General features: G+C 42.5%; 1 protein-coding gene across 2 annotated transcripts in view; it reads right to left on the bottom strand.

Moving 5' to 3' along the window:
- Nucleotides 1-24,640, bottom strand: part of LOC307162691 (E3 ubiquitin/ISG15 ligase TRIM25-like) — a 24,969-nt gene extending 329 nt beyond the window's left edge. The window contains exons 1-9 of one of the 2 annotated variants that reach the window (XM_079878198.1): nucleotides 24,350-24,640; nucleotides 23,357-23,913; nucleotides 19,617-19,712; nucleotides 17,788-18,021; nucleotides 12,380-12,530; nucleotides 9,042-9,218; nucleotides 8,099-8,275; nucleotides 7,148-7,324; nucleotides 1-1,010 (exon numbers count right to left, since the gene is read on the bottom strand). The exon at nucleotides 1-1,010 is cut by the window's left edge and continues 329 nt beyond it. In XM_079878198.1, the coding sequence (XP_079734324.1) occupies nucleotides 913-1,010; nucleotides 7,148-7,324; nucleotides 8,099-8,275; nucleotides 9,042-9,218; nucleotides 12,380-12,530; nucleotides 17,788-18,021; nucleotides 19,617-19,712; nucleotides 23,357-23,911 (1,665 nt within the window). In that variant the 5' untranslated portion in view covers nucleotides 23,912-23,913; nucleotides 24,350-24,640 and the 3' untranslated portion in view covers nucleotides 1-912. Of the gene's footprint in view, nucleotides 1,011-7,147; nucleotides 7,325-8,098; nucleotides 8,276-9,041; nucleotides 9,219-12,379; nucleotides 12,531-17,787; nucleotides 18,022-19,616; nucleotides 19,713-23,356; nucleotides 24,043-24,349 lie in introns of those variants that run through there. The other variant, XM_079878199.1, reaches the window with a different exon arrangement.

Raw genomic sequence — 24,640 nt, 5'->3', positions numbered from 1 at the left:
TAATAATTTCTAAAAGACAAGAGCACTGAACGAAAAAAAAAAAAAGAAACAAAAAAAAAAAGCTGGTTTAACACACAAAACTTCACAGATTAAAAAAAAAAAAGTCACTATTTACAATTTTTAATAATATTCAAAAGGCCAATTAAATTGATTCAGAAGCGCAAGGTAAAGAATGAGAGGGACAGAAAAAAGAAAGAGAGGGGTAGACAAAATAAGAGGGAGTACATAAGAAAATAAAGGTGTACAAGATGAACATGAACAGATTCAGAACTACAGATTTAGAGAAGAAGAATTCAGGACTTTTCCTTTTTCTTCCTTGCCTGCAAATCTCTGCAGCGGAGGCGTCGCTCCAACTCCTTAAAACATTCATTTTGCTTCTCACATCAGTCGGCACTCGTTTTTACATCAAACAATTCAGCACGTACAAAAAGAAACCACACATACACACTCACAACCTGCGAACCAGGAACACACACGGGTCATTCAGTACATGGAAACACACCATTCTTTTCAGGATGGCGCAACTAGGCCAGCGTCTCAGCCTTATGAAGTCAACCCAAGCGTAAGCAACCCGTCAATACTTTTCTTCAGAGCATCGTTAAACTCATTTCTTTTATTTACCTACACAAAAAAAGAAAAATGCAAATCCTGCACACAATGCAGATGCTGCAAAGATTTCTGTCCTGTTTAAAAGGTTCTTGATTGTAATGTGTAATTTTGCATCTTTAAGTCTTGGTTAGGTTCTTTGTTTGGGCCAGTGTTCCCCGTTGAGTTTATCAATGACCTCCATAGCAAAAAAAATCAGATCTCCTGGCACTATGAGCTAATCGCAGTGCCATGTTCAAAATACTAAGTACTTCAGTGTTTGTCCCGATAGTCTACACCCAAGCCACAACCAATCCCTTCCAACATTTACTTCCTGCGCTGAACAGCCGTTTTGATTTTGCGTCCAGCGACTGAATTCTGCCCAGATGCTCCAAACCCACCGGTGCTGCCGAACTGGAACCCTCCTTCAAACACAACACATGGAGGAACCGTTAGAGAGATGCATACAAATAACTAGGTTACAGGCAGGCGTTACTAGAGGGCATGACTTATTTTTTGATTATGTCATCAAACAAATAGGGACTTTCGCTCCGGGTAGGTGTAAGAACTCGCCACTAGGGTGGTTCCCCCGGAAAACTATTAAAGGGGTCATATAATGGTACATGCACTTTTACAAGTTGATTGTACTGAAATGTGTGTTGGCAGTGCCTGTACACAACAATCATAAAATTATAAAAATCCATCCAGTGGTTTTGTTTAAATCTTTTTATATGTTTTCCCCTCTCTCAAATCAAGCCGTTCGATTTTGTGACGTCACAAAATCGACGCCCCTCCCACGATTGTATGATTGACAGCAGCGTTTCAAATCAGACCCGCCCTCGCGCCCTCGTGAGCTGTCTGTCATCATAGTGCATTGTTGAAATGCTGGAGCAGAATGGCGTCTGTGATTGTGGTGTTCTGTTCTTGGGGGTCATTTTGATGTTCCTAAATCCGAACCGCTGAAGACGCAGTGGCTGAGTTTTGTTTTTGAAGGGAATATTCCCAAAGCATTGACGCTGGGATTCCCCACGTGTTTGCGCACTCATTTCACACACCAGACTGCTTTACAAACGAGGGTCAGTATAAAGCTGGTTTTGCTAAGAAGCTGCTCCTGAAAAAAGGATCGGTACAAACGTGTTCCTGCTGAACCTCCAGAAGACGTGAGTGTAACGTTTTATTAACCTTTATATTAATATTTATTAATCTTTGCAAATCGCTTACACGCTTCAATATGAATGTGTCTAAGGTTTACACTCAGGGTACATTACGGCATGTTTTCTATGTATGCCGTTCTCAATATAATTCATAATCCCACGTTTATAATGAACAACGCGTTATGGTTATTGTGTTACGGTGTACGCACAGAACAGAGGGGCGGGGTGAGCAAAGCTCATTATCATTTAAAGACACATGCACTTAAACAGCGTGCTGAAAACAGAGCTGTTTTTGACCAGGTAAAATGAGTGTTTTCTTACAATACTAATGAGAATTTTTAATTAATGTACACTGCTCAAAAAAATAAAGGGAACACTTTTTAATCAGAGAATAGCATCAAGTCAGTTAAACTCCTGGGATATTGATCTGGTCAGTTAAGTAACAGAGGGGGTTGGTAATCAGTTTCAGCTGCTTTAGTGTTAATGACATTTACAGCAGGTGCACTAGATGGGCAACAGTGAGACAACCCCCAAAACAGGAATGGTTTTAAAGGTGGAGGCCACTGACATTTTTTCCCTACTCATCTTTTCGGACTGTTTTTCACCAGTTTTGCATTTGGCTAGGGTCAGTGTCACTACTGGTAGCATGAGGCGATACCTGGACCCTACAGAGGTTGCGCAGGCAGTCCAGCTCCTTCAGGATGGCTCATCAATACGTGCCATTGCCAGAAGGTTTGCTGTGTCTCCCAGCACAGTCTCAAGAGCATGGAGGAGATTCCAGGAAGACAGACAGCTACTCTAGGAGTGCTGGACAGGGCCCTAGAAGGTCCTTAACCCATCAGCAGGACCGGTATCTGCTCCTTTGTGCGAGGAGGAACATGATGAACACTGCAAGAGCCCTACAGAATGACCTCCAGCAGGCCACTGGTGTGAATGTCTCTGACCAAACAATCAGAAACAGACTTCATGAGGGTGGTCTGAGGGCCCGACATCCTCTAGTGGGCCCTGTGCTCACTGCCCAGCACCAGGGAGCTCGATTGGCATTTCCCATTGAACACCAGAATTGGCAGGTCCGCCACTGGTGCCCTGTGGTTTTCACAAATGAGAGCAGGTTCACCCTGAGCACGTGACAGACAGGAAAGGGTCTGGAGAAGCCGTGGAGAATGTTATGCTGCCTGTAACATCGTTCAGCATGACCGGTTTGGTGGTGGGTCAGTGATGGTCTGGGGAGGCATATCCATGGAGGGACGCACAGACCTCTGCAGGCTAGACAATGGCACCCTGACTGCCATTAGGTATCGGGATGAAATCCTTGGATCCATTGTCAGACCCTATGCTGGTGCAGTGGGTCTTGGGTTCCTCCTGGTGCACAACAATGCCCGGCCTCATGTGGCGAGAGCATGCAGGCAGTTCCTGGAGGATGAGGGAATGATACCATTGAAGGGCCACCACGCTCACCTGACCTACATCCAATAGAACACCTCTGGGACATTGTGTTTCGGTCCATCTGACATCACCTGGTTGCACCTCAGACTGTCCAGGAGCTCAGTGATGCGCTGGTCCAGATCTGGGAGGAAATACCCCAGGACACCATCCGTCGTCTCATTAGGAGCATGCCCCGACGTTGTCGGGCATGCATACAAGCACGTGGGGGCCATACAAACTACTGAGTACCATTCTGAGTTGCTGCAATGAAATTTCAGCAAAATTGACAAGCCTGCTGCATCATTTTTTCACTTAGATTTCCGGGGTGTCTTTGAATTCAATCCTCTGTAGGTTGATCATTTTCATTTCCATCAAACGATGTGGCATCCTTTCGTTCATAACACATTACCCAGTCCATATTAGTATAGATATCCAGCATGATATTTTTTGAGATCTGAGATCTGATGTGTTTTCAAAGTGTTCCTTTAATTTTTTTGAGCAGTGTATATTACAAACTTTTAATTTAGACCCTAAAGAATCATATTAGCTTGTACAAAAATGGCATTATATGACCCCTTTAAGGTGGACATACACGGTGCGAGTTCGGACACAGCTGGCGGTACACGGCACAACCGTCCTGCAGTGTGTGTGTGTGTGTGTGACTGTTGCTGCCACTGAGGTACAGCCCCATCGATCTAGCCTGTGACATGGTTGTGTATGATTTGGCAATAGGGGACAGCCTATACACTTGTAACGTGCTCAGCTCGGCTCATAATTCCTCTCACATGCTGCGAGCCACGACCATGCGAGCATCACCGATTTCGAACTCGATTTCTCCCGAGTGAAAAACAAAACAAAAAAAAACATCTGAGCTCATAAAACAGCAAAAATCGCACCGTGTATGCCCACCTTCTGGAACATTTTCCTGGTTGCATTCACACCGCCGTGACGTGAGCCGCGCTTGTTGTTGGGACTTTTATTTTGACGGCGCTGAGAACGACTGAGCTCATAGTGCTCGCGTTCTCTGTTCATTAGTTTGCGATCTGTCTAAAACGTTATTAGATAGAACTGTCATGCATAGAAAGTAGACCGTAAATGAAAAGTTATTAGCATGTGCCGTGTGGTTGATGTCCAGTGTTGCTGAGCAGAAATACACAATCATGTTTCGCTCAAAGTTGCGTTGGATTTCCTCCTCAGTGTAAAGGTTGAGAGGTCCATCTATCACTGTGTTTCCATGTTCGTAGAGTTAGTTTGTGGAGTAAATATATAGGCTTTAATCTGTGTTTACACAGCTTTTTTTTACGGCGGGTGCTGGTGTTTTGAGTGCATTCAGCCAATCAGCGAACACTAACGTCACTGGTAGTTCCTATAGACCTTATGTAGCCCCGCCCCTTTTCAGCGCTGCGCTCGTTGTCTTTTGTCTTCCGGTCTGTATTTTCACAGGGATCTTACGCATTTATGAATGAACGGTTTGTTTTAAAATCTTCCCGGTCTACTGACATTTGTTAAAGGGGTGGTTTACTGCCATTTTTCTTTGCTTGATTGTGTTTATGGGCTGCGATATAACATGTCTTCGTGTTTCGTTTGTTAAAAAAACGCCTTATTTTTCCAAAATTTCACCTTTATTGTAAGCCGCTTCCTCCTCTGTCATTTGAACGACCGGTTGACTTCCTGAGTCTATGAAACCACTCCCTCAGAAACAGGCAATGGGCTCAGATTGGTTAGTTCGGCCGGTGTGTTGTAATTGGCTAAACTGCGTCCGGAATCTTCACGCCCATTACCTTTACGGGCGACAGTTGCATGTGCTCCGGTCAAATGTAAATAATGGTGTCAATATTGCCTCATCAGTTTGAGCCAGAATCAGACCCAGAGAGCGGTGATGAAGAGAGTCAAGCAGAACCTCCGCAAACACGGCTCTTACTAAACATTTCTGAATGGTAATTTTATTTTATTTTATTATTATTCTCTCAAAGAATTTCCATACGCTGTTACTTGAAAATGCTACTGCTGTTTGTTAGCTTTTGAGATACGGTTTCCCCCTGATTAAACATTTAAAACTGAATACATGACTGAGTAATACCGTTTTTTAAAGATATTGTTTTATTGATAGAATAAACAACCGTTTAACTATACACAAAACTTAGTTTACTCAGTTTGTCGTTTTCTTTAGGTGTACATGTGATAACAGAAGCTGAAGTTTGCTGTTGCGATACTTTTCTGAAGTTTGTACACGTTTGTCTTATACACACAAAATAGCATCGAACTAACTAGCTACTATAACCAAACCGCTTTGGCATTGGTTTGCGTTCTTGATCAAATAAAAAAATTACGTCATAAAGTATACATGGAAAATACGTTTACAAAATTTGTATTACAAATTCGGGTCCAAAATGTTTGTACGCGTTTGTCATATACTAAGCGGCTAAAGCCAGCGCTGGCATTTGTTTACATCCTTGATAAAACTAAAACATTACGTCTTAAATTATACAGGCAAATACGTTTAAAATGATTAAATCTTACTTGCAGATTGTGGCCCAACAACTGCTGCCTCTGGTTTTAAAGCTGTAACTGCTTCATGTTGTAGTAATAGTTTCTTGTTGAATCCGGCATTTAACTCGTGTAGATTCTGGAAGCTGTCTTCCGTAAAATGCGCAGCACAGAGAGCTAAACTATGATTGTAATTGTCAGGAACATAATCAGACATAAATTTTAACCATTGTTGACGAACTACAGCGTCTGTAGGAAGCCTGAACACAGAATACCTGACAGCTGGGTGAAAATAACACACTTTGACGGCTACAGCTCTCCACTATAACTCCTCCTCTTCGACAGCAGAACATGTTCCGGAGGGAGGGTTGATGTAAATGTATGGGTTAGTTACGTATAAAACCCGGGAAGTATCTCGTTGTAGTCCCATTTGAGTCGTTTTTGTAGGCATTAAACTTCCTGATTTTTAAAAGACGATATCTCCGCTTACGTTGAACTTTCAGCGCAGCAACTTTGCAGATACTGTTCATACACCAGCAGCAACATTACACACTATTTAAAATGAAAAAAGTGAAATAGCAATCAACCACCCCTTTAAGACATCTGCTTTAAAGGGATAGTTCACTTTGAAATTAAATTTTGGTATGTTTTAGCTTACCTCAAGGGCATCCAAGATGTAGGAGTAGTTTCAATTCTGATATTTTTAGGTCAAAGCGTTCTTGTCTGTCAGTCATATAATGCAGGTCTATGGTCACTACCTCAAAGAGCATGCACAGAGAAGTCCAAATTAAACAATTCCACATCGTAAGCACAGTATTTATATGGTTTTTCCTCTTGTACACAACCACGTCCAAGTGATCTGAGGGTGCGCGCGCTTCCTGGTGTGTGACGTGTGCGCGCGTTCTGGCTTAGTCTGCGCAAGCGCCGGAAAGCGCCCGAAGTGATCTTTTGGGTACAAGAGGTAAAAACGATAAATACTGTTCGTTTTCTCACACAAACCGCTCGTTTCGTGTCTTAGCCACCAATGTGTACTTACGATGTGGAATTGTAAGACCAAATGTGCAATTGAAACCAATGTGCTCTTTGAGGTGGTGACCATAGACCTGCTGTGTCACTTTAAGAGCAAATGGGTGGAGTGTTCCTTTAAACGTGTTCCCAAATTCTAGGAATAGCAGCAGGAATATTGGGCTGCTGTCACTTTAAGAGCCGCACGGATCCAATATACTGTTACACACGCGAGTTGTCTCACGCTTGAATGGTTTAAAGCTATATTGAAATGCTCACAAAGGAATCGATAAGAGGAATCAATTTTTATATTATAACAAGTATCCGATTCCTGACCTCATGTACTACATGTATTTTCGATTCCCAACGCTATTTTTCAGACCAAATTTTAAGACAAACTCTTTTCTACCAGATTTCATAGGCGTTAAAGGGGCTGTCCATCTTTTTTTTTGTTGGGTATTAAAATGTTTTAAATCTTAGTAAAACTTTACCTGGTTTAGAAGTCAGACAGTATATGCATTTGACATCCTGTGCGTTGTTCCGAATCAGGCACGCGTCACAATCCCAAGCCCCCTCCGGCTTCTTAAACATGTCCCCAAATCCTAACAGTCCAGTTGCTGTAGATGGCTTTTCAGTAGGGTTGGGTATTGCTTGAATTTTAACGATTCCTAATTTCGATTCCAATAAGAAAAAAAAAGAAAAAAGAAAAAGAAAGAAAAAAAAACTTAGATATCATTCACATTAAGTCTTATAACAAAAAATTTAACTGTAGCTGAATATCATGAACAAAAATCAACAGGCTAAAGAACACTTACACAAGGAACGCTTGCCTGTGGTTTAAAAACACCATAGAAAAACAACTAGACTAATTAAAGACAAGTAAACACTCAGTAATTAAAAAAAGAACAAAAAAATAGATACAACTGAGCAAAGATACGATTGAAATAAACTGCTTTAAGGTTCAGGTATTTAGGAACAGAAACGGTAATCAAATATAAAATAACACCGCATTTTATAAATAAAATATACATTACAAATATAATTACAAAAGTTATTCAGTAAAGAACGAGTGAATTTTCTCAGTTTGATTAGTGTTATTATAGAGACGGCAGCAGGAATATTGGGCTGCTGTCACTTTAAGAGCCGCACGGATCCAATATACTGTTACACACGCGAGTTGTCTCACGCTCGAATGGTTTAAAGCTATATTGAAATGCTCACAAAGGAATCGATAAGAGGAATCAATTTTTATTTTATAACAATTATCCGATTCCCAACCTCATGTACTACATGTATTTTCGATTCCCAACACTATTTTTCAGACCAAATTTTAAGACAAACTCTTTTCTACCACATTTCATTGCCGTTAAAAGGGGCTGTCCATCTTTTTTTTGGGGGGGGGGGGGGGTATTAAAATGTTTTAAATCTTAGTAAAACTTTACCTGGTTTAGAAGTCAGACAGGATACGCATTTGACATCCTGTGCGTTGTTCCGAATCAGGCACGCGTCACAATCCCAAGCCCCCTCCGGCTTCTTAAACTTGTCCCCAAATCCTAACAGTCCAGTTGCTGTAGATGGCTTTTCAGTAGGGTTGGGTATCGCTTGAATTTTAACGAATCCTAATTTCGATTCAAATAAGAAAAAAAAAAAGAAAAAAAAAAGAAAGAAAAAAACCTTAGATATCATTCACATTAAGTCTTATAACAAAACATTTAATTGTAGCTGAATATCATGAACAAAAATAAACAGGCTAAAGAACACTTACACAAGGAACGCTTGCCTGTGGTTTAAAAACACCATAGAAAAACAACTAGACTAATTAAAGACAAGTAAACACTCAGTAATTAAAAAAAGAACAAAAAAATAGATACAACTGAGCAAAGATACGATTGAAATAAACTGCTTTAAGGTTCAGGTATTTAGGAACAGAAACGGTAATCAAATATAAAATAACACCGCATTTTATAAATAAAATATACATTACAAATATAATTACAAAAGTTATTCAGTAAAGAACGAGTGAATTTTCTCAGTTTGATTAGTGTTATTATAGAGACGGCAGCAGGAATATTGGGCTGCTGTCACTTTAAGAGCCGCACGGATCCAATATACTGTTACACACGCGAGTTGTCTCATGCTTGAATGGTTTAAAGCTATATTGAAATGCTCACAAAGGAATCGATAAGAGGAATCAATTTTTATTTTATAACAATTATCCGATTCCTGACCTCATGTACTACATGTATTTTCGATTCCCAACACTATTTTTCAGACCAAATTTTAAGACAAACTCTTTTCTACCACATTTCATTGCCGTTAAAAGGGGCTGTCCATCTTTTTTGGGGGGGGGGTATTAAAATGTTTTAAATCTTAGTAAAACTTTACCTGGTTTAGAAGTCAGACAGGATACGCATTTGACATCCTGTGCGTTGTTCCGAATCAGGCACGTGTCACAATCCCAAGCCCCCTCCGGCTTCTTAAACTTGTCCCCAAATCCTAACAGTCCAGTTGCTGTAGATGGCTTTTCAGTAGGGTTGGGTATCGCTTGAATTTTAACGAATCCTAATTTCGATTCAAATAAGAAAAAAAAAAAAGAAAAAAAAAAGAAAGAAAAAAACCTTAGATATCATTCACATTTAGGGCCTTATCTTGCACCCAGCGCAATTGACTTTTTACACCGACGCATGTATCATTCCTATTTTGCACCCGCGCAAAGCGCGTTTTTCCCTCCACAGAAGCACGTCGCTAAACTAGGGAATGAACTTGCGCTCCCTGGGCGGTTCAGCGCAAAAAAGGAGGCGTGTTCCAGCGCAAACGTTCCTTCATGCTATTTTGCAGGTTTAGAAAACAGTTGCGCCACTAACCAGGAAAAAATGGTTTAAAGTCAGTGGCGCGTTGCGCATGTTATTCATATGCGCTATTTTAAGGGCGCATGCTTGGCCATAATCAATGTAGCGTGTGCACAACGCGCTTACACTTTGATTCTCTCATCTACACAGAAGCAGCAGTTTTCATTTTTGCAAATTATACATTATTACGATAGATAGATAGATAGATAGATATACAATTTATTATAAAAGCATACATCTAGCTTACACATTTACCCAAATTATCATACGCCTTTTTAACCGAAGTTAATTTGGGTGGGTTTCTCCATCCCCAACGTCCCTGACGAGAGCGTTGCTCTCCTCGGCTGTGAACCGCTCCTCGCGTGCGTCTGGCAAATCCGCCGTTATAATAGGAATCCGCTTTAGAACAAGCGCGCCTGCTCTTAAAGGGAATGTGAGATGACGCTCTGATTGGTTTATTTCACGTTACGCCCAAACCACACCTATGAGTAATGAAGCTACTTCAGACCAACCCATTTTAGATTTGCGCCTGGCGCAAGAGTCATTTATCCCGCCGGGAAAATAGCAAAAGCGCCAAGACCCGCCCACAAAGTTACTTGCGCTTTGCGCTTTGACACTTGCGTTTCAGATCGTTAAAATAGGGCCCTTAGTCTTATAACAAAACATTTAATTGTAGCTGAATATCATGAACAAAAATCAACAGGCTAAAGAACACTTACACAAGGAACGTTTGCCTGTGGTTTAAAAACACCATAGAAAAACATTTGTTAAGACATCTGCTTTAAACATTACTGTTTATCACTCATGATAACTTTCGTTAACTCTGCAATAAGTAAATCCACTTCAGAAAAGCGAATTACTCTTTGACAGCAATGCCATAGAAATATACAAAGCGACCGCAAAAACGGAAGTTCAAAGACAATATTCTAAAGACAATACAGGGCTGCCAACTTTTGAGTTTAGCTTGGAGTGAGATTTTTTTTGGATGGGGGGGGGGGGGGTGTGATTGGTGATTTTGTGATTGTCAAAATATTTGGTAACTAAATAGAATTTTATGAAGTTTAGTGACAACATGTTTACATTGTACAATGACTGGTAGGATACAGTTTTTATTATTGCTTGACAAAAATTTCAAGATTTCAATTCCATTCTTGTGATTTGATTCAGATTTTGATTCAATATTGACTAATTTGGATACATGTTTATTTTAAATTTTATTTAAAAAAATAATCTCACCTAATGCTGTAAACATAGAGGGCCCAATCTGCTGGTATTATTAAAGGTTAAAAATAACAAATTAAATTAAATATAATGCAGTTTTTGTTATAATAACAATTATTTAATGACATATTAATTTTTTTATTTATAACTTTATTTGTATAGGGACAGTACAAAAAAACATGATCCCAGTCAAAACTGGAACATATGTATTGCACATAGAGAATATAGCAAAAGCTAATTTGCATCTCAGGTCCCTAGAAAGGCTTTTCTAAACAAAATAAAAAATAAAAACAAAAAATAAAACTACTACTCAGAATAAAACTACCACAATATGTCACTTATAGACATTCAAATACCTACCTAAATTATACATATTAGAATGGAGCTTTCAACTCTGGCATAAAAAAACTTTTACATTAAATTACACTTTTACATACAAAAATTATTACATTTAAATATGCGTGCAGTTCTGGTTTATTTTAAACGCTTTACATAAGTAAAAACATAATAAATATGTAATATAGTGCTCAGCAAAATGTCCTCTCTAGCTATTTTTTTCTATTCATTTAACATGCTATGGTCATTAAATGGCTTTCCTGAAACGTAACGTTATGTGACATAATTGTTCTCCTGCTGTTATATTGACCTCTTTCGTGGTTGAAAAACACTAATTAGTCGATATTATGTATACTTTCGGTAAGTTGTACTGCATCTTTAAATAAAAAAGTAACAGATGATCGGTTCACGTGCACTTGAACTGAGGCGCTCAGCGATCTATCACGTCACATTTACAAGCGCCAAACGCATTTTTATCTCTTTGCTCCGCAATTTTTCTGTGCGTGAGAAAATGAATGTGTGGCGTGAGAGCGTGTGAAAAGTGTCAATTGCGTGTGTCTCACGCTCAATGCGTGAGAGTTGGCAGCCCTGCAATATGCACACTTGTTTCTCTGGCACGTAAGGTCTATAGTGCTGGTTTAGACCGACTCTGAAGTAGGAGCTCAATTAGTTTAACTGGTTATAACAGTTAAAGTTTGGATATAACTTTACATACTCTACGTTTAGTAAGTAAGGGATAATGTATAGAGAGGCGGTCGTTATAGCGAATAACAACCCCGACAGGCTGAACAGGACCCCGACGCGAAGCGGAGGGGTCTTGAATCAGCCTGAAGGGGTTGTTATTCGCTATAACGACCGCCTCTCTATACATTATCCCGCTTATTACATGGCTACCTACAAAATAAATAAATAATTTGCCACGAATTATTGATTTAAAAAGGAGTTTATTGATTTAAAAACGATTGTATTGCTTCCGCCAAAGAAAATAGTCCGTTCCGCGTCCATAGCAACGCGCTGTTTTTCATGGCAACGGTCTGTTATACTTCGCAGCGGTCTGTTATCAAGAAATAACAGACCACATTCTACATTGGAATTCAGCCAAGCCATGTAATAAGTGATTTTATCATACCAGTCTAATGCTAACATGGCAAGTTTAAGTTATGTTATGATTATATTTCTCAAACAGTGTGATCTTTTGCAGACTGAGACAAAATAATTGTGTGATCACCAACTTTTTATTCAACCCACAATATTCCTTGAAAAACGTAATTTCTAAGTTAAAAAAAAATCTATACACTGTATTTGAAATTCACATACCAGTTTGACTGAGTTTTTCATTTAGATTCCTATGTAGAGTTTTCTTCAGTTCAGTCAGGTCTCTTTTAAGAGAGTTCCCATTCACATCAGAGTCAATCCTGATCTCAGTCCAGTTCTTGGTGTGTGGATGAGTGTTCAGGGATGAGCTCATCTACATCAGGAGAGAGAAGACTGTTAAATATGATCATTATTATCAAAGCAGTTCAATATGTTTTACACAGGAGCTTTCTAACACAGTTGAGGCAAAACCTCTGTATGGATAGATATGGATGATATGACCATACTTCCCCTAGTTGATTGATTACATGAAGAATTGCTCTATTAAAACATCTCTAAAATATTTAAATATGCAAATGAAGCATTGTCTTATGTTCAGTCTATAGTGTTTCATCGCCATCTAATGGTCTGGCAGCAGAATACAGGGTTTTTAGTCGTTTTCACAGATCCGTGTGAATGAGGATCGTTTTGATAATGGTGTCGAAGTAGCCTAGAAATCTAGACGCACCCTAGCGGCAGCAAAATTTATTTTGCAGCCAGGGTAGTCTAGCAACTCTCCATTGACTTTCGATTGAGCCCTGTCTATGGTGAGTTGCCAGACCTAACATCTTGATGTCGAAGAAAACTCAAAGGAAAAACTTGTCACAGTGTTGTTTATGTTCCCTGGTGTCCACTAGAGGTCCTCTTCCCCCACGGTGTCATTCACATTATGAACTACATTTCCCACGATCCTTGTCTGCACTCATCACTGTTCATTGTACTCAGCTGTTCCCCATCATCATTGTTAGGTTTTGTGTATAAATACCCTGTCTGTTTTAGTGTTTGTTACGGAGTCCTTGTTATGTATCACACCACTTCGGATGTCTGTTCTACCTGGTTCTGTTCTTGCCTGTTTCTTGTTTTGTTTCTTGTGTTGGATTGCCTTTTGGATTTTGACCTTTGCTTGGACTGGATAATGATTTACGGATTACCCTATTAAATACTGCATTTTGGATCTACCCGTTTCCTGTGTGTGGATCGTGACAGAAGGACTCCGTCACAATGTACAGATCCAGCAGTACGCAGGGCCGGTCGGTGGGTGGTCTATCCCAATTTTTTTGGACTCTCTCGAGAGGTATGGGATACAATGATACGGTACTAAAAGACCTTTTTAACAACCGTCTTGACGACCCTCTGCCTCGATGCGAGATGATGGGACTGGGTACTCTGGACTTTTGGGGGTTCACTGGATATCTACAGAGGCGTGACCAGTGGATTGCGTCGGACCGGTTTGTTTCTCCAGACAGGAAGGCTGAGTCCACGCGGGAGTCTCCTGACGGGAGGGCGGACCCTGTGCCTGTGTCTTGTTACAAGATGGCCGCCAGGTCCTTGTCGAAGACTGGGGCTTCCCCAGAGGTGGTGGGCTCGACGCCACGGTCTCGCCATCGTGGACGGAGAAGGAGGAAGAGACAGACGTCTGCCGATCCAGAGACTGTTGTCGTCCCGGAGGCCGTGCCCGAGCAGCCCGCAGCCATCCCGGAGGCCGTGCACGAGCAGCCCGCTGTCGTCCCGGAGGTAGTCCCCGAGCAGCCCGCTGTCTTCCCGGAGGTAGTCCCCGAGCAGCCCGCTGTCTTCCCGGAGGTAGTCCCCGAACAGCCCGCTGTCGTCCCGGAGGCTGTCCCCGCCCAAGCCGCTCGCCCTGCCGGCGCCACCCCAGCGACCTGGCACTTCTGCCGATCCAGAGACTGTTCACGTCACGTCTGCCGATCCAGAGACTGTTCACGTCACGTCTGCCGAGCCTGTGTCTCCGGATAAGATGGCCGCCGCCGAGCCTGTGTCTCCGGACAAGATGGCCGCCGCCGAGCCGGTGTCTGTTCCTGAGCCGGTTTCTGTTCCTGAGCCGGTGTCTGTTCCTGAGCCAGTTTCTGTTCCTGAGCCGGTGTCTGTTCCTGTTCCAGTGTCTGTTCCTGAGCCGGTGTCTGTTCCTGAGCCGGTGTCTGTTCCTGTTCCTGAGGCGGTGTCTGTTCCTGTTCCTGAGGCGGGGTCTGTTCCTGTTCTTGAGCCAGTGTCTGTTCCTGAGCCGGTGTCTGTTCCTGTTCCTGAGCCGGTGTCTGTTCCTGTTCCTGAGCCAGTGTCTGTTCCTGAGCCGGTGTCTGTTCCTGAGCCGGTGTCTGTTCCTGTTCCTGAGGCGGGGTCTGTTCCTGTTCTTGAGCCGGGGTCTGTACCTGTTCCTGAGCCAGGGTCTGGTCCTGTTTCTGTACCTGAGCCGATTCCTTTTCCTGAGCCGGTGTCCGTTCCTGTTTCTGAGCCATGGCCACCTGAGCCTGTTCCTGTGCCATGGCCGCCTGAAGGATTGTCTCCTCCCTGGCCTCCTGAAGGATCTACCCCTGTTTCCTGTGTGTGGATCGTGACAAAACTTCTCCATTTTCAACATATCGGTGTCGTGTAAACGTATCCTCAACACAAGAAACAAACACATGCAGGCATCCGTCTCCACAGTTTAGAAATACTTTGCTTGCTGAAATACTTTGCTTGCTGTATTTCATGCAAATTACCTTCTGTCCTCAATAAGGTCTAAACTACCAAGTCTGGGATCTTGATTAATGCAAATTCCAATTGTTAGTTCGTGCCTCCATTTGGAGGATGTTTTGTCTTGGTCTGAGTATTTAAAGCTGCAGTCCGTAACTTTTTGGGGTTAAAAATTATCCAAAATACATTTTTGAGCAAGTACATAACCAGCCAGTGTTCAAAACTCTCTGCTTGCCTTAGCTCGATTCAAAACGGTAAGCTTGTAATAATGTTTTTAACTCCAGTGGTACTGGTGGATTTCTGCGGGAAATTCGAGCATGTCTTTGCGTCATTACGTCACATCTGTACACATAAAGAAGAGTCTCGGCTAGTAGGCTATGAGTGTGAGGATGCTGGAGGTGGAGATTTATAGCCTTTTCTCACAGCACTTGATATAATGAAACTTATCAATTTGATGGCGGGTCCAGAAAGGTTCAAACCACAATCACCAGTGACAACTGGAGATTCACCCATTGTAAAATCAAAAGACTTCGTTTGGACTTCGGAGTGGCAACAGAAAAAAATAGACTGACGACAGTCACAATGTTCAGACGACATTTTCCGGTGAAAATCCTTATGTTGGTCATACTTCCAAAAAGTATAATCTGTGATTGCGAATGCAAGGATCCACACCGGTGGCGACTGACACCCGCACATTCTCCTCAAAACATTTGATTCATCCGCGCTGTGCCATAACGAGGCACAACCCACGTAAAGTTGATAATTCCGTGAACAACTGCAATTGCAGATTTCAAACAGAGATGGCGACAAAGAGGAAAAAAAACGGACTGCAGCTTTAAAGAAATGTTGCAAAAGGCTCAGGGTGATTCTGTCGTCTGATCAGCCCGTAATGCTGAAGGTCTTCCTTACACTCAGCATTATGTATCTTTCAGATGTCAGGTATGCATATTTTACTCTTTATTTCTGAGCATTTTCTATTGTTTTGTATTGATTATCTTCGACATAATTATGTAATTGGCATTATAGATTTACCTGATTTACCTGAGATTATTGACTCTACTAGATTATGTTGTATCCATGTTTTCGCTAATCTGTGTCCAGGGTTGAGTACATACTAGATCTCGGGTTAGATTGAGCATGCAGCACATCAGGCGAGATTCTAGATGTCTGAATAACTGCTTGACTTTAGTTAAGTTGTTATATTGTTGCATTTACTATTGGGGGCTAGACAATACAATTTAAATAATAGCAAGCAACATTACTTCAAAGTATTAGCCATAACCTCTGGTTATTGTTTGAACTTTAACTAAGTTGTTATATAGGCGACTGTAATGGACCAAACGGAATTACTATTTAAATAATAGCAATGGGCGGACAATTAAATATTATTAGTCATAACCTCTGCTCTGACTAATGATCAGACTGGCGAGTTTGTGACCGTGAGATTCACGTTAACGGCCGGTGTGAGACTCTGAGCAACATTGGAATCCGAATGAACAATCTAAAGTAAAGAGTTAAACAGAATAATAAAATATCTAGATAAATATAAATGACAAATAATCCATTGGCATTCCAACCTAAATTCAAGGTCAAGATAAAATTGATTCAGATAAAAGTGTAATTGAAATTAAATCACTTTACGCACTGAAAAAGACAGAACACACAGGAAACCTTCAGCCACACCATTGGACACCATCGTTGGGTCAATTGGGTGGACCTTAAAGGAGCATTGCGTAAGTTCTGAAATTTCTAACCTTTACTGACACCAGTGGCCTTTAGAGAAACTGCAGCCAGTCTCATGCTCGTTCTCGGTGCACACGCTCGTACGAGCACGACCACAGCAACCAGAGAGTTGCCGCAGCAACCACAGACGGCTCATTGAGATTCACCAGCATGTTTACAGAGCATTATTCCCATTACTCAGATCCAGGTGATGTTATGACTCACAGACATGATGAATCAAGCCAAACTGGAACAAGCGGTTTTCAGTGCCACACACGCCCATTTAGCTCTTTGTAAAGGGCTATAGTTACGAAGTTTGTGTCATGCCTTGCCTTACTAGCCAATAAATACATTTAGCAAAAAAAGCCAACATATATAACAACTCAACCAGTATTTCTTTGGCCATTTTAATACTTCTATGGAGTAACAATCTTAATGCACTTGTGCTCTGAATAAAGATAATTCATAAAAGACAGTAACTTTTGAAACGGTCCTGTGGCTGGCTACCTAGCATCCACATTTGGCTAGCATGCTATCGTTAGCATTACACCACAAAAAAAAAAAAAATAATATATGGCAAATGGCCTGTAACTATGTCTTACCTTTGCAGTAAAAAGAAAGCCAGCTCGGGGTCTGTTTTTATACCCAGCGCTGACCGGAGCTCCCTCCAAGAATCAAATGCCGCTCCGATGTTGACTCTCGTCTTTGCCCGATGCCGGTCACTCTCTATTTTGGCCGCACTAGATAAGGCTTTTTTTTTTTTTTATTTACGAGGAGTTTCCGTGGGTGTCTGGATTGTGCTGGAGGCTGGTCGCTACTTTCCATCCGCAGAGTCCATTTGAAACACTACTGCTAGCGATTGCCGCTGCTTACTAATGGCTGCCGTACGGATGTAAGCCCAAGTAGACGAGAACGCGCATGACGTCACATTTTGTGAACTTTCGCGCCAATTCGGACCCGACTCCTCCACACACAATTGAGCCTACAGGCTGATAGAGGCAACCGTGGTGGACAGTCAAGGTGTCATTCTTTCTATTACATTATGGTTGGCTCATAAATGTACAAATGAAAACTCTATCTTAAAGATTTTTTTAAGTAAAAACCTACACATAGCCCCTTTAAAGAACAGACAGTTTGTCCTGTAATATTGTACATATTGACTGAGACAGATGTTGACAGACCTGTATGAGATGGAGATGATCGTCAGTGTGTGAGAGCTGCTCCAGCTCAGTGTTTCTCCTCTTCAGCTCAGTGATTTCCTGATGCAGCTCTTTAATGAGATCTTCAGCTTGTTTCTCTGCTGCTTTCTGCTGTTCCTCCATCATCTTCAGCAGATCAGACTGACATCTCTCAATGGAGCGGATCAGATCAGTGAAGTGATCAACACTGGAGGATTTCTCTTCCTCTGTGTTTCTCTGATGAACGAGAACAGTTATATTTGTTAATCTATTCAATATTCACATATTATTTACAGGGATAGTTCACCCCAGAATGAAAATTCTATCATCTTTAATTAACCTTATGTCACTTGTTTTTCAGTGGAACAAAATAAATGTTTTGCACTCTTGAGTACGAGCTGTTGAAGAACTCCTATAGAACTCCATACAACAGATTTGTGCTCTATAGGAAAAAATCATGTTTGTTTTGGAGCAACATGATGTCACCGTTATGTTCTGTTAGTTTCTGTTTTCATGGATCCTCAGTTTGCTTTCATTCGTCACTTGTGTTCCTTGTTCTCATTTTCTGCCACTCATCAGTTACCATGGACATTAACACAAATCATCACAGCTGTTCGTCTTTTAGTTAATCATCTCTGTATATTTAAGTTCCTTCCTTGGTTCTGTTCATTTGTTGGTTATTATTTGTGCACATCACCCCGTCTCGCATATTGGCTGTTTATTCAGAGTATCATATTAAATCTTATGTTATTGAATCATCGTCTTCATCTGCTGTGGAAACAATGCCGAGTTCACACTGAACGATTTTAGGCTGATTTTCGCTCGTTGAAAGGTTTTGTGAGATCGCCGACAAATGCCCGAAATCATAGGCAAATCGGTGCTCGTTCACGTGAGTGACAATCACACAGTGTGAATTATCAAAGATGCGATCTGAGAGAATCGCAGATGAGTCGCCAACGCCCGTAAGATATTTGACATGCTATATATCTGGACCTGTCTGCGATTCACAATCCTGCTGTGTGAATGTGTTCTGACTGAAAACTACATCTGCGAAGACCTACAGCCAATGAGAGAGAGCAAGAAACAGGACAGCGGGATGTTCAGAGAGGAATTATAGACCAGGATATTATTTTAATATAGTTGCAATTAAATCAAACATTTGCTTGACCAGCAGCAACAGCAGCACATTGTAAAGTTATTTATTTACCCCCAACTCTCTTTGCAGAACACACAATCCTTGCTCCCCTCGCCTCCCCAACCATTTCCTCCAGCATAATCTGTTTTTTTCTCCTTTTTGCTGCAAATCAGCGCACAGACAATTTGGATCGCAACCTTGCAGGCTATCATTTTTAATAACAATTTCGGTGTCACGCACGCGTGATCTTGCGTTATTTCCTTATCACTTCTCGCGTGTGTTTGGTTGTGAAACATAGTTTGCGGACCAGACAGAAGTTGTCGGTGATTCTTTCTTTTCTAAAGTTGTCCAATGTGAAACCTCCTGTCGCCGATGCATCGTACAGTGTGAACGTACTGAAAGCAACTGAATGATACCCCCAGATAGTCATGCAGTGTGAAAAGAACAGTGACCCGACTACTTTGAAAATCATGCAGTGTGAACTCTGCATTAAAATAACACATGAGGGTTACTAGATGATGGCAGAACTCACAATTTAATAAAATTAGATTGAAATATTATGATGCATTTCATTTTTTGAAATGTATTTTTTGCTAGGATAGTTGAGAGAGTGAACAGAAAATGAAATGGGAAAGGGGGATCGGAAACGACCATGAGTGAAACGACCATATCAACTCGGGTTGATCGAAGCACAAACCTTTCTCAGCTCTACTGAGTGCTGGATCTCTTGAATCTTCTTCATTCTATCCTGGATCATCTGATGAATGTCTGTCTGTGTCTGAACCAGCTGATTCTACATACAGAGAAAAACACAGACACATTTATCACTGAATATAGCTTTCCATCTTCTGTCTTATAAAAAAATAAAAACAAACATTTAAAATTATAGTTTTGAATCTTTTAATTCATGTCTGACAGTTTTGAGGGTAACAAAATTAGCTTTTATCAGATGTAATGAAACACTATTGGATTAAGCTGTTTTTCTTTTTAAAAAAGGACAGGTTCTTCAGGACACAGGAAAGAAAACATCTAGGTAACTAATGAAACCCCCATTCCCTGAAGGAGGGAACCGAGACTTTACGTTGGACTGAACTGATGTATTGGGATCTCGTCTGAGAGCCTTTGAGTGGTAACAGAACAGGTCAATGCACAATACAAGTGAGATTTGCATCGCAAGCCAGTCCCCGCTTCCGGGTATATAAGGCAGCGTGCAAACTCACTTTTAGGAGTTCTAAAAAAAAAACCTCAGTTTTCTGCTGAGGAGCCGAGACGGGATCTTGGCCGTTTCAGCGGAGGCACAGGAGTTGGGGCGATGGGATGTAAAGTTTCTGTTCCCTCCTTCCGGGAACGAGGGTTACATCAGTAACCTGGGAGGAGACATTCCCTATCAGTCAGTCATGTTCGATGCTACATTGGACTGAACTGACGTATTGGGATCCCTATGGAAAGTGCCACAACACCCGCCTTGAATAAGCTGCTTAGTATCCCTGCACCTGTTGGGTCAGAAGAAAGGACAGAGCTTTGCACAGAGAATGTCAATCACTGGTGTTCTATCTGACCCTATACAATGAGACTACTTGATAACACAGGGAAAGTGTGCCTATTCCAACCAGAAAGGAATGCTACAGAGACCACATCCTGACTGCCAAGGATGCTGGAGGAACTTCACCAAAGTTTAACTTTTGGGGGAACTCACCTGAGGAGCAGAATAGGCGCTCATATCCCGTCCTCAGAGGGGAATGGTGCAGCAAGCAAGACACAGAGCCAGCCTATCCGCATATTGCCTGTTTGTACCCAACACACGGGAAGAAACTGGCTCCATTTAGGTGTTGCCTAGCCTGCAGCTGTGCATATGTCTGCCAGAGAGGTGCCGTGCACCAACGCCTAGGAGGAGGCAACCCTCCGTGTCGAGTGAGCTCTCACTCCAAGGGGGCACGGCTCGCCTTGGGATTGGTAAGCCAAGACATTGCCATCCACTTTCCAGTGGGCCAACCTCTGCTTGGAGACAGCCTTTCCATTCTGTTTCCATTGCAGACAAAGAGCTGTTCTGAGGTTCTGAAGCTCTGTGATATTTGGCTGGCCCGTATTCCAGGCAGGCTTCGCTTACCGAAAATGCCTGCAGGTCCCCCACCCTCTTAATGGATGTGAATGAAGTCAGGAGCACTGTCTTTAGATCTCTACTGACTGCAAGGGCTCAAAAGATGCTCTCTGTAGGGCCGTTAAGACCAGAGAGATGTCCCAAGAGGGGATGAGGTATGGCTGAAGAGGATTCAACCTCCTGGCACCTCTCAGGAATCTGATGACCAAGTTGTGTTTCCCAAGAGACTTACTGTCTACTGCGTTGTGATGTACGGTGATAGCGGCAACATACACTTTCAGAGTGGAGGGAGACAGCCTTCGGTCCAACCCTTTTTGCAGGACATCTACGGGGGTCTTCCCTGCGAGAAGAACACCAATTAAGCTCCACTTAAAAGCATAAGCACGCCTCGTAGAGGGGGCTCTAGCTGAAGTGATAGTGTCAACTACTGCTGGAGGTAGGCCACTTAAGTCCCCCAGACGGGTCCCCCATCCCTAAGAAAGCAGCTCCTTCCTCAGTAGGATCCGCCAAGGAGGGGCTGTTTTGAGGAGCATGAGTTCTGTGAACCAGGTCCGGGTGGACCAGTAAGTTGTAACCTGCTCCTCATCCTCCCTGACGTTGAACAGTGTCTGTGCGAACAGGCTCACTGGGGGAAACGGATACTTGTGTAGGCCCCGAGGCCAGCTTGTTGTTTTATTACCCTAAAACAACAGCAAATGTTTGCCCTGCAGCAACAACAGAAACCGGCCAACAGTACGGCAACTCGAGGCAATTGATATGCCATTGCAGTTGTGGTCCTGTCCAGGAACCCAAGGCTGCGTGCCTGTCGCATACAGCATCCCAACTAGGGCTGGGCGATATATCGCATGACATTGTTAGGCACATCTCGTCAGTAAAGCCGGTTCCTTGATTAATAGTAAATCACCATCACCTGCTTTCAGATGGATCGGCATTTACAACACAGAGCCGTAGTTAACTGACAAGCTGAGCCATACCACTTTAATTATCGCAGGCGATGCGTCTTGAATCTTGATTCAGTAAGACTGCGATCTCTGCATGCAGCACAGGAGCATACTTATCTGCCACTGAGGTACTGAGGCTGTGTGGTGGCACACTTACCTGGCTCCACAGTTCCGGTAAAGGAGAGGCTGGAGATGCGTGAGAAGGCATTGCGTCCTTGAACCGCAGACAGCAGCAGCATCCCGCCAGGGGGCAGGATGTGTTTGATCGCCTTTGTCTGCTTTTGTACTGCCGAGAACTGCTGGGCAAAGTTCTCGACAGCATCGCCAAAGAGGCTGGCCTAGGAGATGGGGGAGTTGAGAAAGTGAACTCAAACTCAGCCAGTTTCAGCCAGAGATGGCGTTCCTGGACCACTAGCTTGGACATCGTCTACCCAAGGGACCGCACAGTGACTTTCGTCGCCCTGAGGGCGAGGTCCGTCACTGTCCGTAGCTCCTGCATCAATCCTGGGTCAAAACTACCCTCCTGCAGCTCTTTTAGTGCTTTGACCTCAGGAGGGCTATAGCGTGCAGGGCAGAGGCGGCCTGTCCAGCGGCGGTGTAAGCCTTGGCCGCGAGTAAAGCCGAGAATGCACCGCAACTGCACACTCCACCTGGGGGATCTCCATGTACCCTTTGGTCGCCACGCCATCGGTAGTGAGAGCAGAGTAGGCAGTGGAACGGTTTCTGGGAAAAAAAGGTGCCTTCCACCAATTTGTGACCTCCTCATGCTCTTCCAGGAAGAAAGGACCGGAGTGGAAAGCTGCTGTTCACCATGCGCCGCCCCGAGAAACCAATCATCCAGCCACAAGCATTCGGGACATGGTTGGAGTATTCCACTCGAGCCCAATGCTTGCAGCGGCCTGGGAAATCATGGCAGTCAGCTCTGGGTTGGACTCGAACAATGCTACTCTCCGCGAAGAGGGCAATGCAGTCGAATCTTCATCGCCAGAGGACTCAAACCCGCCCTCAGATCGACATCCGGAGCCCCGAATGAGATGCTGGGTCCTCCATGGGACCGCGGGGATGCACCCGGCAGGAGAGTCACACCAACAAAGGAACAACTCACTAACTGAATGATGATTGAAGAGCAGAGTGAAACAACATCTGCTCTGCTCCGAAGCAAAAGCTTAATGTGTGAGTTTGCACGCTGCCTAATATAACTGGAAACTGGAAGTGGCTTGAGATGCAAATCTCTTTCGCCAATGTGCATTGGCTTGTTCTGTTACCACTCGATGGTGATTGGGCTCTCAGACGAGATCCCTATACGTAAGTTCAGTCCGATGTAATGTCGAACGTGACTGACTGATAGGGAACTGAATTTCATGGGGTGTTTAAAGTGCTTTGTTTGTAACTCTTTACCTTCTTCTCTCGACTCTCCTCCTCTATAGGAACAGTGTTGTGAGTCCTGTGTTCTCCTTCAGTGCAGGACAGACAAACACACGTCTGGTCATCTCTGCAGAACAGCTCCAGAGGTCTCTCGTGTTTCTGGCATATATAATCCTCCAGATTTTCCACAGGATTGATGAGTTTGTGTTTCTTTAAACGTGAGACTCTGTGATGAGGCTCCAGGTGAGTCTCACAGTAAGAGCTTGGACACGTCAGGCAGGTCTTCACTGCTTTCTGCTTTCTTTCATCACAGAAGTCACAGAACACCTCAGATTCTCCTAGATTGAGCTTCTCCTTAAAGTGTTGCACAACCTCTCTGAATGTTGTATTAATCTTGAGATCAGGTCTTTTGCTGAATTTTTCTTTACAGAGTGGACAGAAGCAGATCTGTGTGTCCGTCCAGCACTTGCTCAGGCAGGTTCTGCAGAAGTTGTGTCCACATGGAGTGGTGACTGGATCAGTGAACACTTCCAGACAGATGGAGCACTGGAGCTCCTCATTTAGTGTTGGACCACTGGAGGATGCCATGGCTGAAAAAATAAGTAAGTAGTAATAAGATAAGTAATGTCAATATATCTTCAACATTCCTGAAGAGAGCAATTTTGATAATTATATGTACTGAGTAAATTAGGCTATGGATGCTGCATGTTAAATACCTGTAGAAAAAAATCTGAAGAAACTAAATACAGACACTAAACTAGGGGAAAAAATTAGGTTTTCACATCAACATTTTAATACAATCATGAGATTTATAAAATAAAAAAACACTTAATTTTTAATTTTTCAAGCAAATAACTTACTAAATAAACATCTGTAACCACCAAGAGTCATTTCTGTATAATAGAGTTATGGTTTTCATTGAACTTTGTTTATTCTGTCCGCAGTTCAAATACTTCCTGATTCTGATATGTTGCATGAACACAGACTTTAATTTTACAAACGTTCTTGTACTGCATCATGCCTTACCTGTGAGTGAATGTCAGATTTGATCGTTAACTTCAGGGTTTCTGAAAAGAAATGTTGTTTTGAAGAAGCTTCCAGTTCATCTGTTAAGTTTCATTTTCACCGAAGTCTTTACACACATGCAGTGATGTCATACTGTAGCTCCGCCCATAATCATAAATATGAAACTGTTCCTAATCCATCCATGATGAGTGAGTAAACAGTGTAAGAAACTTTTAGAATATGTGTAGTTTTGTTTAGTTAGTTATTTTTTGATGAGAGCAGCGGCAAAAAAAGTTATCACAGTTTATATAC

The sequence above is a fragment of the Squalius cephalus genome (genome assembly GCF_949319135.1).
Source record: "Squalius cephalus genome assembly, chromosome: 8".
In the NCBI taxonomy this organism is placed as follows: domain Eukaryota; kingdom Metazoa; phylum Chordata; class Actinopteri; order Cypriniformes; family Leuciscidae; genus Squalius; species Squalius cephalus.
This window is presented reverse-complemented; position numbering and strand designations above follow the sequence as displayed.